The sequence below is a fragment of the Tachyglossus aculeatus genome, chromosome X1 (genome assembly GCF_015852505.1).
Source record: "Tachyglossus aculeatus isolate mTacAcu1 chromosome X1, mTacAcu1.pri, whole genome shotgun sequence".
Lineage (NCBI taxonomy): Eukaryota > Metazoa > Chordata > Mammalia > Monotremata > Tachyglossidae > Tachyglossus > Tachyglossus aculeatus.
Window position 1 is genome coordinate 89,573,501 of NC_052101.1, and position 12,180 is coordinate 89,585,680.

At 48.1% G+C, this 12,180-nt stretch overlaps 1 protein-coding gene across 1 annotated transcript in view; it reads right to left on the reverse strand.

The window, feature by feature from the left end:
- The window catches only part of BSN (bassoon presynaptic cytomatrix protein), a 334,369-nt gene extending 322,438 nt beyond the window's left edge, over positions 1-11,931 (reverse strand). The window contains exon 1 of the mRNA XM_038771717.1: positions 11,711-11,931. Within this exon, the coding sequence (XP_038627645.1) occupies positions 11,711-11,931 (221 nt within the window). The remainder of the gene's footprint in view (positions 1-11,710) is intronic.
- Between the last annotated feature and the right edge of the window lie 249 nt (positions 11,932-12,180).

Sequence of the window (12,180 nt, forward strand, 5' to 3'; positions counted from 1 at the left end):
CCAGCTTCCTCGCTGACCTCCCTGCCTCCTGTCCCTCCTCACTCCAGTCCATACTTCATTTTGCTGCTTGGATCATTTTCCTGAAAAACCATCCAGTCCATATCTCCCCACTCCTTGGCTGCCCACCCACCTCTACATCGAATAGAAACTCCTCGCTGTCGGCTTTAAAGCATTCGATCACCTCGCTGCTCTCCCACTACAACCCAGCCCACATACTCCACACCTCTAATGCCAACCTACTGACTGCACTTTGATCTCAACTATCTTGCTGGCAACCCCTCTCCCAAATCTTGCCTCTGGCCTGGAACTCCCTCCCCTGCCATATCCAACAGACACTCACTCTCCTCACCTTCAAAGTCTTATTAAAATCACATCTCCTCCAAGAGGCCTTCCCTTAGTCCTCACTTCTTCTTCTCCTACTCCCTTCTGTATTGCTCTTGCACTATATAAGTACCCTTTAGTTGGGGTGAATTAATTATTATTATTATTATGGTATTTATTAAGTGCTTACTATGTACCAAGCATACTATGTGTCAAGCACCGTTCTACGCGCTACGGTAGATGCAAGGAAAGCAGGTTGTCCCACACGGGGCCCACAGTCTTAATCCCCATTTTACAGATGAGGTAACTGAGGCACAGAGAAGCTAAGCGACTTGCCCAAAGTCACACAGCTGGCAAGTGGCAGAGCTGAGATTAGAACCCATGACCTCTGACTCCCAAGCCCGAGCTCTTTCCACTAAGCCACGCCAGAACTTAGGGACATCCGTAATTTACTTTAATGTCCATCTTCACCTCTAGATTGTGAAGGGGAAGGGGATAGGGGAAGTGTCTACCAACTCTGTTGTATCATAATCACTCAAGCAATTAGTACAGTGCTCTGAACACAGTAAGTGCTCAGTAAATACCACTGACTGATTGATTCAGATGCCATCCAGTCCTAAAATACCCTGTCCGATCATACAGTTTGATCCCTTTCCTCTGACTTGGGTGCTACAAAAACAATTTGTGTGTGAGAATCTCTTGAATACCTTCCTCAATAAAGATGAAATAATTCACTGAGTCTCTCTGCTATCTTGTTTTCATCCTTGAGTTCACCGTTTACTGCAAGATTGACAAGTGGTCCCCGTTGATTTCCTAGCCAGGTTCTGTCTTTTACTATAGTTGAAGAAACCTTAATCATCTGCTTTGGCATCCCCCTGCAAGGTACTCTTCAAACTCCTTTTGGGCCTGTATAACTTCCGGTTTGTCCCCAACTTGCCACTCATCATGGTCTTCCCTATTCTCACTTGGATGAACCGGCCAGTTTCGAAACAATAACTGCTCCCGTCTGCAGACCTCTCTTATCCTTCCAGTTAGCCATGCAGGGTTTCTGTTCACTTCCCTGGTGCTTTGTCCTGTGGCATAAATTTTACCTGGACGTATAAAATGGTGTTTGCTGTTCTTAATAGCCACTAGGCTTCCAATAAGTCATCAGCTTTTTTAGCTACCCCTTCAGCTTCTTCCTAAGAGCCACATCGTTTCAGTTTCCTTTTCTAAAATTGAATTTCTTCCTGGTGGTTTGGGGTGGGGTGGGGGATGTCTCCCCTGCCCCAGGAAGAATTTTAAATTGTACTGAGTTGTGGTCATTGTAGGAGAGTGGCTCTCTACATGTACCTCCTAACAGCAGACCCTGTCCACTATAGAGTGGCAATTCATCTGAAGGGATTTGCAGTTTCTCTTAAATCTGGAAAAGGTCTGGATCCTTGTTTGCTAATATAGAAGCGAGAACTGACTCTGGTCTGTATGCAGAGTTTGAATGGAAAGTCCTGCCTTGTGAGGAAATCTTCAAACCCTCTAAATGCAGTGTAGAGGATCCAAAATGTTAAGAGAAGTTGTGCTGTGAAATGAGGATGCTGCTCTTCCAATGGATTGGAGTCCACTGTGTGTCAGGGAGATACTGCCAGAAAGGGCTACATAAACTCTTTAATGAAAATACCATTGAAAGCTTGCTATTATAAGAAAAATTATTATTATTCTCTTCTCACATAAAAAGTCAGAATTTAACTTCTTTAAAAAAAATTTAATAACTATGCTGGTGGCTGAATACAAGGCTTCCTTCTTCCACCTCAAACCTTACTCAACTGATTTTTTTACAGTATTTATTAAGTGCTTACTATGTACCAGGCACTGTACTAAGTGCTGGGGTAGATACAAGCCAATCAGGCTGAACACAGTCCATGTCTCACATGGGGCTCACTCTCTTAATCCCCATTTTTTATAGATGAGGTAACCGAGGCACAGAGAAGTGAAATGACTTGCACAAGGTCACACATCAGACAAGTGGTGGAGCTGGGATTAGAGCCCAGGTCCTTCTGACTTTCAGGCCCGTGCTCTCTCAATCAATCAATCCATCCATCAATCGTATTTATCGAGCACTTATTGTTTGCAGGGCACCGTACTAAGTGCTTGGGAGAGTACAACACAACAATATAACAGACACATTCCCTGCCCACAGCGAGCTTACAGTTTAGAGGGGAGACAGACATTACTATAATCGAATAAAATTACAGATATGTACAAAAATGCTGTGGGGCTGGCTGGAGGAGATGGTGAATAAAGGGAGCAAGTCAGGGTGACAGAGAAGGGAGTGGGAGAAGAGGAAATGAGGAAAATGAGGGCTTAGTCAGGGAAGGCAACTTGAGGGAGATGTGTCTTCAATAAGGCTTTGAAGATGAGGAGAGTAATGTTGTATATGAAAAGAGAGGGTGTCGCAGGCCAGAGGCAGGATGTGGGAGAGAGGTTGGCAGCGAGATAGATGAGATCGAAATACAGTGAGTAGGTTGGCATTAGAGGAGCAAAGTGTGTGGGCTGGGTTGTAGTAGAAGAGTAGTGAGGTGAGGTAGGAGGGGGCAAGGTGGTTGTGTGCTTTTAAGCCGATGATAAGGAGGTTTTGTTTGATGCGGAGGTGGATGGGGAACCACTGGAGGTTTTGGAGGAGTGGGAAAACATGGATTGAACATTTTTGTCGAAAATGATCCAGGCAACAGAGTGAAGCATGAACTGGAGTGGGGAGAGACAGGAGGTAGGGAGGTCAGCAAGGAGGCTGATACAGTAATCAAGGCAGGATAGGATTAGTACAGTGCTCCGCACACGGTAAACGCTCGATAAATACAGTGGAATGAACAAGTGCTTAGTCTATCCATTAGACCAAGATGCTTATCTACATTGTTGATCACAATGTATCAATGGAATGAAAATGTTGCCCTAGACTTCATATATTTGATAGCTCTCATTCACCATCAATGGTATTTATTGAGTGCTTACTCTGTGCTGTGCACTATACACAGCTCTTTGGAGAGTACAATACAACAGAGTTGGCAGGCACGTTCCCTGCCCACTTTCTTGAACACACAAAAATACCATCTCAGATCTCTTTCCTTTACTGGTCAGGTCCATTCAACCAAGGGAAAGAACATGCTAAGAATGTGTCTACATTTTAATAATTGTGGTATTTGTTAAGTGCTCACTATGTGCCAAGCACTGAACTAAGCACTGGCATAGATACAAGATAATCAGGTCAGGCACAGTTCCTGCCCACATGGGGTTCACAATCTAAGAAGGAGAGAGACTAGGTATTTAACTCCATTTTACAACTGAGGAAATTGAGGCCTCATTTCTTCTTCTCCCACTCCCTTCTGTATCACCCCTGGCATTTGGATTTGCACCCTTTATTCACCCCTCCCTCAGCCCCACAGCACTTATGTAATATATACATAATTTGTTTATTCAAATCAACGTCTGTGTACCTCTCTAGACTATAAGCTCTTTGTGGGCAGGGAATGTGTCTACCAACTATGTTATGCCAACCTCTCTCAAGAGCTCAATGAATATGATTGACTGATTGAGACATGGGGAAGTGAAGTGAATTCCCTGAGGTCACACAAAAGGCACGTTGTGAAGCCTGGATTAGAACCCAGGTTCCCAGAATCTCAGGCCCATGCACTTCCCACTATGAAACACTGCTTCGCCATTTTGAAGGCTGTGGTAGCAGTCATAGTAAACGAATTTATTGAGCGCCCACTGGACAGGCGCTTGGGAAAGTACAACAGGAGCATGAAGCATGTTCCCTGCCCACAGAGATCTTACACTCTGATGTGATTTGGATTTGGGAAGTTAATAGGCAAAGGCTTGGTGTAAGAGGTGGGATATTAGGAGGGCTTTGAAGGTGGGGAGAGCTTGGGTCTGTCAGATTATTGTGGGGAGAGGGAGTGGAGGAACAGCATGAGCGAATGGATGGAGTTGAGGGCGAGTCAAGAGTGAGGTACAGCTAGAGGGTTGGCTTGGGAGGGGCAAAGACAGTAAGCTGGAGAGTAGTGGATGAAGATGGAGAGAGTTGGTAGGGAGTCTTGAAGCTGATCATGAGGCATTTTTGCTTGATGTGAAGGAAAATGGAAAGCCAGTGGAGGGATCTGAGGAGTGGGGCTACGCGAGACGAGCAATGTTTCAAAAATACGATCCATGCAGCAGCGAAGTACATAGATTAGAGTGGAGGGAATATAGAAGAGGCATAGAGTCAGCCAAGAGGCTGTTAAAATAGTCCAGCTGTGATATAACAAGAACTTAGACCAAGTTGGTAGCAATCTGGGTGAACGTGGGAAATGGTGTCCAGTAAGGATCAGAAGGAATTAGCAGTGGCTCGAATGTGAGAGTTGAAAGATAATGAGGAGTAAAGGGTGACACCGACATTGCGGGCTTAGGGACTGGGAGGATGGTTGTGTCATTAACAGAGCTAGGGAAGTGGGGAGGGAGGAGAGGGTGTGGAGGGGAGGGAAGGTGAGTAGTTCAGTTTTAGACATGTTAAGTTGGAGGTACTGCCAGGACACGCATGTGGAGATGCCTGGAGGCAAGAGGAAATTAGAGGTTATAGGTTAGATGAGGCCCACTCAGGATTGAGCAGGATCTGCCCCTGCTCTCTCTCCCTCCCTCCAGGCTCGCATCTCCTCCTGCCTTCAGGACATCTCCATCTGGATGTCTGCCCACCACCTAAAACTCAACATGTTCAAGACTGAACTCCTTGTCTTCCCTCCCAAACCCTGCCCTCTCCCTGACTTTCCCATCACTGTTGATGGCACTACCATCCTTCCTGTCTCACAAGCCCGCAACCTTGGTGTCATCCTCGACTCCGCTCTCTCGTTCACCGCTCACATCCCAGCCGTCACCAAAACCTGCTGGTCTCACCTCCGCAACATTGCCAAGATCCGCCCTTTCCTCTCCATCCAAACCGCTACCCTGCTTGTTCAAGCTCTCATCCTATCCCGTCTGGATTACTGTATCAGCCTCCTCTCCGATCTCCCATCCTCCTGTCTCTCTCCTCTTCAATCCATACGTCACGCCGCTGCCCGGATTGTCTTTGTCCAGAAACGCTCAGGGCATGTTACTCCCCTCCTCAAAAATCTCCAGTGGCTACCAATCAACCTACGCATCAGGCAAAAACTCCTCACCCTCGGCTTCAAGGCTCTCCATCACCTCGCCCCCTCCTACCTCACCTCCCTTCTCTCCTTCTACAACCCAGCCCGCACCCTCCGCTCCTCTGCCACTAATCGCGTCACCGTGCCTCATTCTCACCTGTCCCGCCGTCGACCCCCGGCCCACCTCATCCCCCTGGCCTGGAATGCCCTCCCTCCCTTCAAGGCCCTACTGAGAGCTCACCACCTCCATGAGGCCTTCCCAGACTGAGCCCCCTCCTCCCCCTCTCCATCCCCCCCGCCTTACCTCCTTCCCCTCCCCACAGCACCTGTATATATGTATGTATGTTTGTATGTATTTATTACTCTATTTATTTATTTTATTTGTACATATTTATTCTATTTATTTTATTTTGTTAATATGTTTTGTTTTGTTCTCTGTCTCCCCCTTCTAGACTGTGAGCCCACTGTTGGGTAGGGACCGTCTCTATATGTTGCCAACTTGTACTTCCCAAGCGCTTAGTACAGTGCTCTGCACACAGTAAGCACTCAATAAATACGATTGAATGAATGAATGAATGAATGATTGCACCTGGAAAGTTGCCAGTACTCCACCAGTCTCAGCTACGGGAGGGAGAGTCAAGCAGAGGCCTACCCATTCCATTCCTAGCTTGGGCAGTGGTTAGTGAGTGGAAGGCAATCTGCTACAAGTCAAAACTCACCTGTGCTGGGCAGCAGCAACACGGGAGAGAGTTGAGGGCGGAGACTCAAGTTTACTGCGCAGAAGGCAGTGGTAAGCCACTTCCATATTTTTACCGAGAAAACTCTATGGGTACACTACCGGAATGACTGCAGACGGAGGTGGGGCATTCTGGGAGAGATGTGTCCATGGAATAGCTGTGGGTCGGAGGCGACTCGACCAGCATAAGAGGTCAGGGCTGGAGAGAGACTTCAGAGCCTTCCTCACGGAGGTGGCAACTGAAGCCATGGGAGTGGATAATAATAATAATAATATTAATGGCATTTATTAAGCGCTTACTATGTGCAAAGCACTGTTCTAAGCACTGGGGAGGTTACAAGATGATCAGGTTGTCCCACGGGGGGCTCACGGTCATAATCCCCATTTTACAGATGAGGGAACTGAGGCACAGGAGACGTTAAGTGACTTGCCCAAAGTCACACAGCTGACAATTGGCAGAGCTGAGATTTGAACCCATGAACTCTGACTCCAAGCCCGTGCTCTTTCCACTGAGCCACACTGCTGGATGAGCTCCATGAGTGTCGCGGTGTAGAGCAAGAAGGGTAGGACTCCCAGAACAGAGCTTGGGGGACACCTACAGTTAGGGGCTGCAAGGCGGATGAGAAGCCAGCAAACAAGACTTAGAGAGGAAGGAGAAGAACCAGGTTAATACCATGTTGGTGTTGTAACCAAGAAACGCTAGAAGGAAAAATGAAAACCACTCTGATACTGAAGGAAACCTTTAGGTGCTGCTAGGGCTGAAGAAATCTCATGTTTACTCACATAATTGCTCCCCCCCAGATAGATTTTTGAGGAGGAAATAAAAGATGATTTTGTTAAGCAGTGATGGTGTCACGCCCTGGGATAAAAAAAGATGTGTGGATAAAGTCTGGTGCCACAGGAATTTCTTCTTTGAAACATATGCGCATGCTTGGCTAGGAAGGAGAGATGGATCAGAATGTAGAAATACAGGCTCACATGGGGAAATTTCTTCATTAAGGAGGTAGGAAGAGAAGTGGCGGGTGGCTGGGGTTAACTCATTGAGTGCTTATTGTATGCAGCGTTTGGGAGTGCGCAATAGAAGTAAGAGACACAGCCTCAAGTGCCCTCTTACCTTTCTTTTCCTTCTTCCCTCCTTTATTCCTCTTTTTTCTTCTCTTCTTTTTTGCTCCTGCTCCCTTTATTGCTAAACTTAATTCCCCATGTAATTACCCCTCCCCCATTTCTGGAATGCACAAATTATTCAAAAACTTGGGACAATTACCTGAGTAAACGTAGTACATCAAGATGAATTCAAGCTAGAAAAGCATACTGCCTGCTTTTATATACAGTGCTCTGCTTCGAGTAAGCACTCAATAAATTCCACTGATTGAATGATTGCCAAATCAGATCTACAATAAACAGCAAGTCTACCACTGGGCTTTCAATCAATCAATGAATTAATGGTCTCTATTGAGGGATTACCCTAAGCAGAGCACTGTACTAAGCATTTCAGAGAGTAAATGATTGCAGGTTCTTTTTACCAGTTTAGTTGTCCCTGACTGGTACTCTATTCTTATTTTTTTCTTTAAAAAAGGCATTTGTCAAGTGCTTACTACGTTCCAGGCACTGTACTAAGCACTGGGATAGATACAAGCTCATCAGGTTGGAACCAGTCCATGTCCGACATGGGGCTCATAGTCCTAATCCCCATTTTTCAGATGAGGGAACTGAAGCACAGAGAAGTTAAGTGACTTGCCCAAGGTCACACAGCAGACAAGTGGTGGAGTGGGGAATAAAACCCACCCAAAGAGTCTAGACATAAGGATCACATGACTGATCAGAGGGCCAAGCAGTGCCAGTATTCTGCTTCCAGTAGGGACAACAGAATGCTCACAGGAGCCATGTGATGGCTGCCCTCTTTCCTGTCCATCCTCATGGGCAGGGACGAACCATCTAATATCCCAAACATCCCTCTACAGCCCTAATTTTCCCTCTCATGGATCTCTTGTGCATTCATTTATCCGAACGTATCTTGAACATCCTGATATTTTCACCCGGTCAGCTTCCTGTGGGGATGAATTCCAAATGCTTCCCACCTGCGGTGGGATGAAGTGTTTCTTCTTGTTTGCTATCACCATCCAGCTTCAGTGGGTGACCCTTTGTTTCGGTGGTGTGGAATTCGGTAAACAATACTTCTACATTAGCCGTACCCATAATCCTCGTGATATTGTACAGGTCAATGTGCACCTCCCCCACAATCCCCCCCAGCCTTTGTCTTTCTGAACTGAAAAGTCCTAATCTTTTCCAGTGTGCTCTCATGTGGAAGCTTCTTAATTCCCCCGATCATCTTGATTGCCTTTCTCTGCCCCTTCCAGCTCTATTAATAATAATGATGGCATTTAACAGCTGTGTGCAAAGCACTGTTCTAAGAGCTGGAGAGGATACAAGGTGATCAGTTTGTCCCACATGGGGCTCACAGTCTTCATCCCCATTTTACAGATGAGGTAACTGAGGCACAGAAAAGTTAAATGATTTGCCCAAAGTCACACAGCTTGACAAGTGGCGGAGCAGGGATTAGAACCCATGACCTCTGACTCCCAAGCCCGTGCTCTTTCCACTAAGCCACGCTGCTTCTCTATTATTTCCAGTTATCCATGGCACCATCACCATGCGCCAAATCCTTTGGGTTGAATTCTTCCCCAGATCAATCTCGTTGTTGACTCTGTAGCCTCTGAAGTTACTAGATATTTTGGCAACCAGTTCAAGTTTCATAAACTGGAGTCCCTTCCTCCCCGAATCTGTCCACTTTTCTAGCTGGGGAATGGCCGAATCAGAAGAGGGGGAGGAGCGCTCCTGGAAGGAGCAACTCATGTCCCCATAGACGTGCACGACAGCACGCACGCACACATGCGCGTGCGCACACACACAGCTCCTCTCCTCTCAGCCGCTGTCTCAACTCATAGGTGGGAGATGACTGTGAGTGACAGTGGTGACAGACAAGGGAAGAACCACAAACATGTAGCTGCTGTAGTCGGTTGCAGCCTCCTCTTCACGCTGAAATCTCCTGAGGAAGTACCAAGCCCCGCAAGAAACCCCTCTGCCTGAAACAGTTGGTCTTCCCAGTCGACCGTCCGCCTCTTCTCCTTGTCTGCTGAGGTCCCCAGGAAGGGCAGACAATGCTGGGGCTTAAGCCCCCCTCAACCATTTCAGATGCACTGCTCTACTGCAAATACACCCCCCCACACACTTTCCAAGATGCACCTGGGCTGCTCCCCTGTTTGTCCCACTCTAGTTACGCCATCATCTGGAACATTCATAGTGAAATATGAACGAACTGTTATCTACATGGAAACTGTTCTTTTACTGGAGAGCAGTCACTCTGCTTACTTTACCACCAGCGCAGGATAACCATTGTGACTATGCAACTGTATTCACTATTTCAGAAACAACTGGTAAAAAAAAAAATCTGGTGCACTCTAACTGAGGAGCGGATTTTGGTCCACAGATGTGAAATGCGGAGTTTCCGATATACAGAGCTCCCGGTAACAAGGAAATGATTTTTTACCCAACCGTTTAAACTTCAGCACCGAGATATATTAGCTTCTAGCTAAAATCCCGGCACTGCCACAAAATGCAGAACAGTGAATAATGTTTGCAAGAGTAAGAATGGTACAGTATTATGGAAATCATATCAATTCATGTGAAATGATAATATCCACAATTCCAGCTTAAAATAATGCTCCTGGCACTGATTGGCATTTGCAGGCTTGCAATTTCTGAAGCGGCCCTGCTTCACTGCTTCCAGCGGTCTAAAAAATGAATTTTGAGGAAATACACATGACAGCTTGACCATGAAAAATAATGCTCCGTCCCAGACATACCTCTTATGCGGGAAAACCCAGTAGCATAAAGTAAACGGATCCACGGTGAATCCCAGTGCTTTTCCCTTCTTAACTCGGACTCCAAATCATTTTGTTTCTTTTTAATGATACAGAGATAATGTGTTTCATTTTAGCTTATCTTCTCTTTCTAGATTTCACAAGTTTTCAGTCTATCGATCTGTTACAGATTGACATTCTTCATTGGCTTTTTTTCATTGGCATTGGATTTGTTGGGCTCGAACTCACTCGCTATACATTTTCAACCTGGTTTTACAATCGTTAATAAGAGATATTTTCTCTACGGGCGTTGTTTTCATAGCAGCCTGTCACAGTACGCTCTTTTCTGTGGTCAAAATCATAAGATAGGTAACGAGACGGGCTACGTGATCTCAACGATTATTCACTGCCTAGAAATGCTAGGTAGAGTTCGTGATCCGGCTAGTTCCACTGTGTTCAATTAAGTAGCTTTCCATTTTTCATTTGGACATCCAATCCACCCCTCTTTTAATGTTACTATCAGACCTCTTTGCGTCGGCATACGATACTTATTGCAATGCGATTCAGTACACACATTTTCCCTGCTGATTCCACTTCCATTGGGTGTTCTTTCCTTGGTCCACAGAAGAGGAGGGAAAAAGACATTTGTCATGTGGCTTAATGTTTTCTATCTAATTATTTTCCAACGGAGATGTACAGCGCTTAGATTACATAATCAACTTTCTACTTAATGCCTGGGGCCAGCTGCATTTAGGGTAGTCCTGTGTTGAGGGACCATCGGTCTCTTGAATGAGAGGGGGCATAGCCCAAAATAATCCACTGATACAAGAAGGCTAGGGTGATAGCTGGGTGAACCAAAAGCAAGTGGCACTTTCCAGTTGACTGCTCTATTCAAATAAGTCTTGGCAAAATTAGGAATTGGCTTGGAAGCGGATATTAACATCAGCTAAACTGGTTAGTCCTTCGCACCCCCGCCCCTTCCCCCGACCAGGGTGGGCACCCTAAAAATCTGCAACTTGTCCTTATCCCACTTCCGTACAGCTTTAATCGCAACCTCCCTCCACTGAGCGGACTGCTCCTGGGTTTCTCCTTCCCTCCACCCTGGATTTCCTCCCCCGCCCCTCCAGACCCGATCATCTTCCTCCCCAAGAGGCTTCTTTCTCCAGGCTCTGGTGCCTCTGGCCCCTATCAAAGGATGGAATTCCGTTCCATGTCAACTACCCCCTACTCTTCCGGAGCCGGTGAACCCCCTTCTCTCTTTTCCCGAGAAGTCTCCTTCAATCCCGTCTTCTCTCCCGGTCTCCAATCCCTCCACTGAAGCCCGAGTCTCCCCTTCCCCGGCGTGAGCAACCTTTCGGTTGCTCGCACCTCACCCCACCCCCAATCCCCGATGACTGTCCACCTTTCCCTCACCTCCCGCTAGAAAGCCACCCAGCCACGCTCCCAAATCCTTCCTTCATTCCCAGTGGGCTGTAGCCGACTGCAAGCCTCATCCAGACACCCTTCTCTCTCCCCCCCACCCGCCCAAGATGCGCTCGCTTCTCTTCCCGCCGGGAAGTTGCACCCCCTCGGTCTCCCGCCTGTAAAGGGGTCCCTCGCTGCATCCCCCCGGAGCGATCTGCAGTCTAGGGGAGGGAGGGTGGGGGTCGAGGGAAGGGCTCTCTTACCTGGCGGTGTCCGGGGCGGTGGGCCGGGCAGGGCTGGCCGGGCCGAGCCCGGGGCTGGGGGCTGGCTGGGCGGCCGCTGCCCGCGCCGCCCCGGCCGGGGGGAGCTGTCCTCCGATGCCTGGTGCTGAAGGCGCCTTCCCCGCGGGGCCGGGCCCGGGGCCGCCCGGCGGCGGCGGTGGCCCCTCTCCGCCTCCCTCCTCCAGGCTGGCCTCGTTGCCCATGGCTGGGGACGGACGGCTGGTCAGGGTCGTCGAGCTGGGCCGAGAGAGAGGGAGGGAGGGAGGGAGGGAAGGAAGGAAGGAAGGAAGGAAGGAAGGAAGGAGAGAGAGAGGGAGGGAGGGGGAAAGGGGAGGGAGGGGGCGGGGGACCGGACAGACGGGCTGCTGCTCACACACTCAGCGCTGTGCCGCCGCCGCCGCCGCCGCCATCTCCCAGCTCCGCCAGTGCCTCCGCCTCCGCCGCGCATGCGC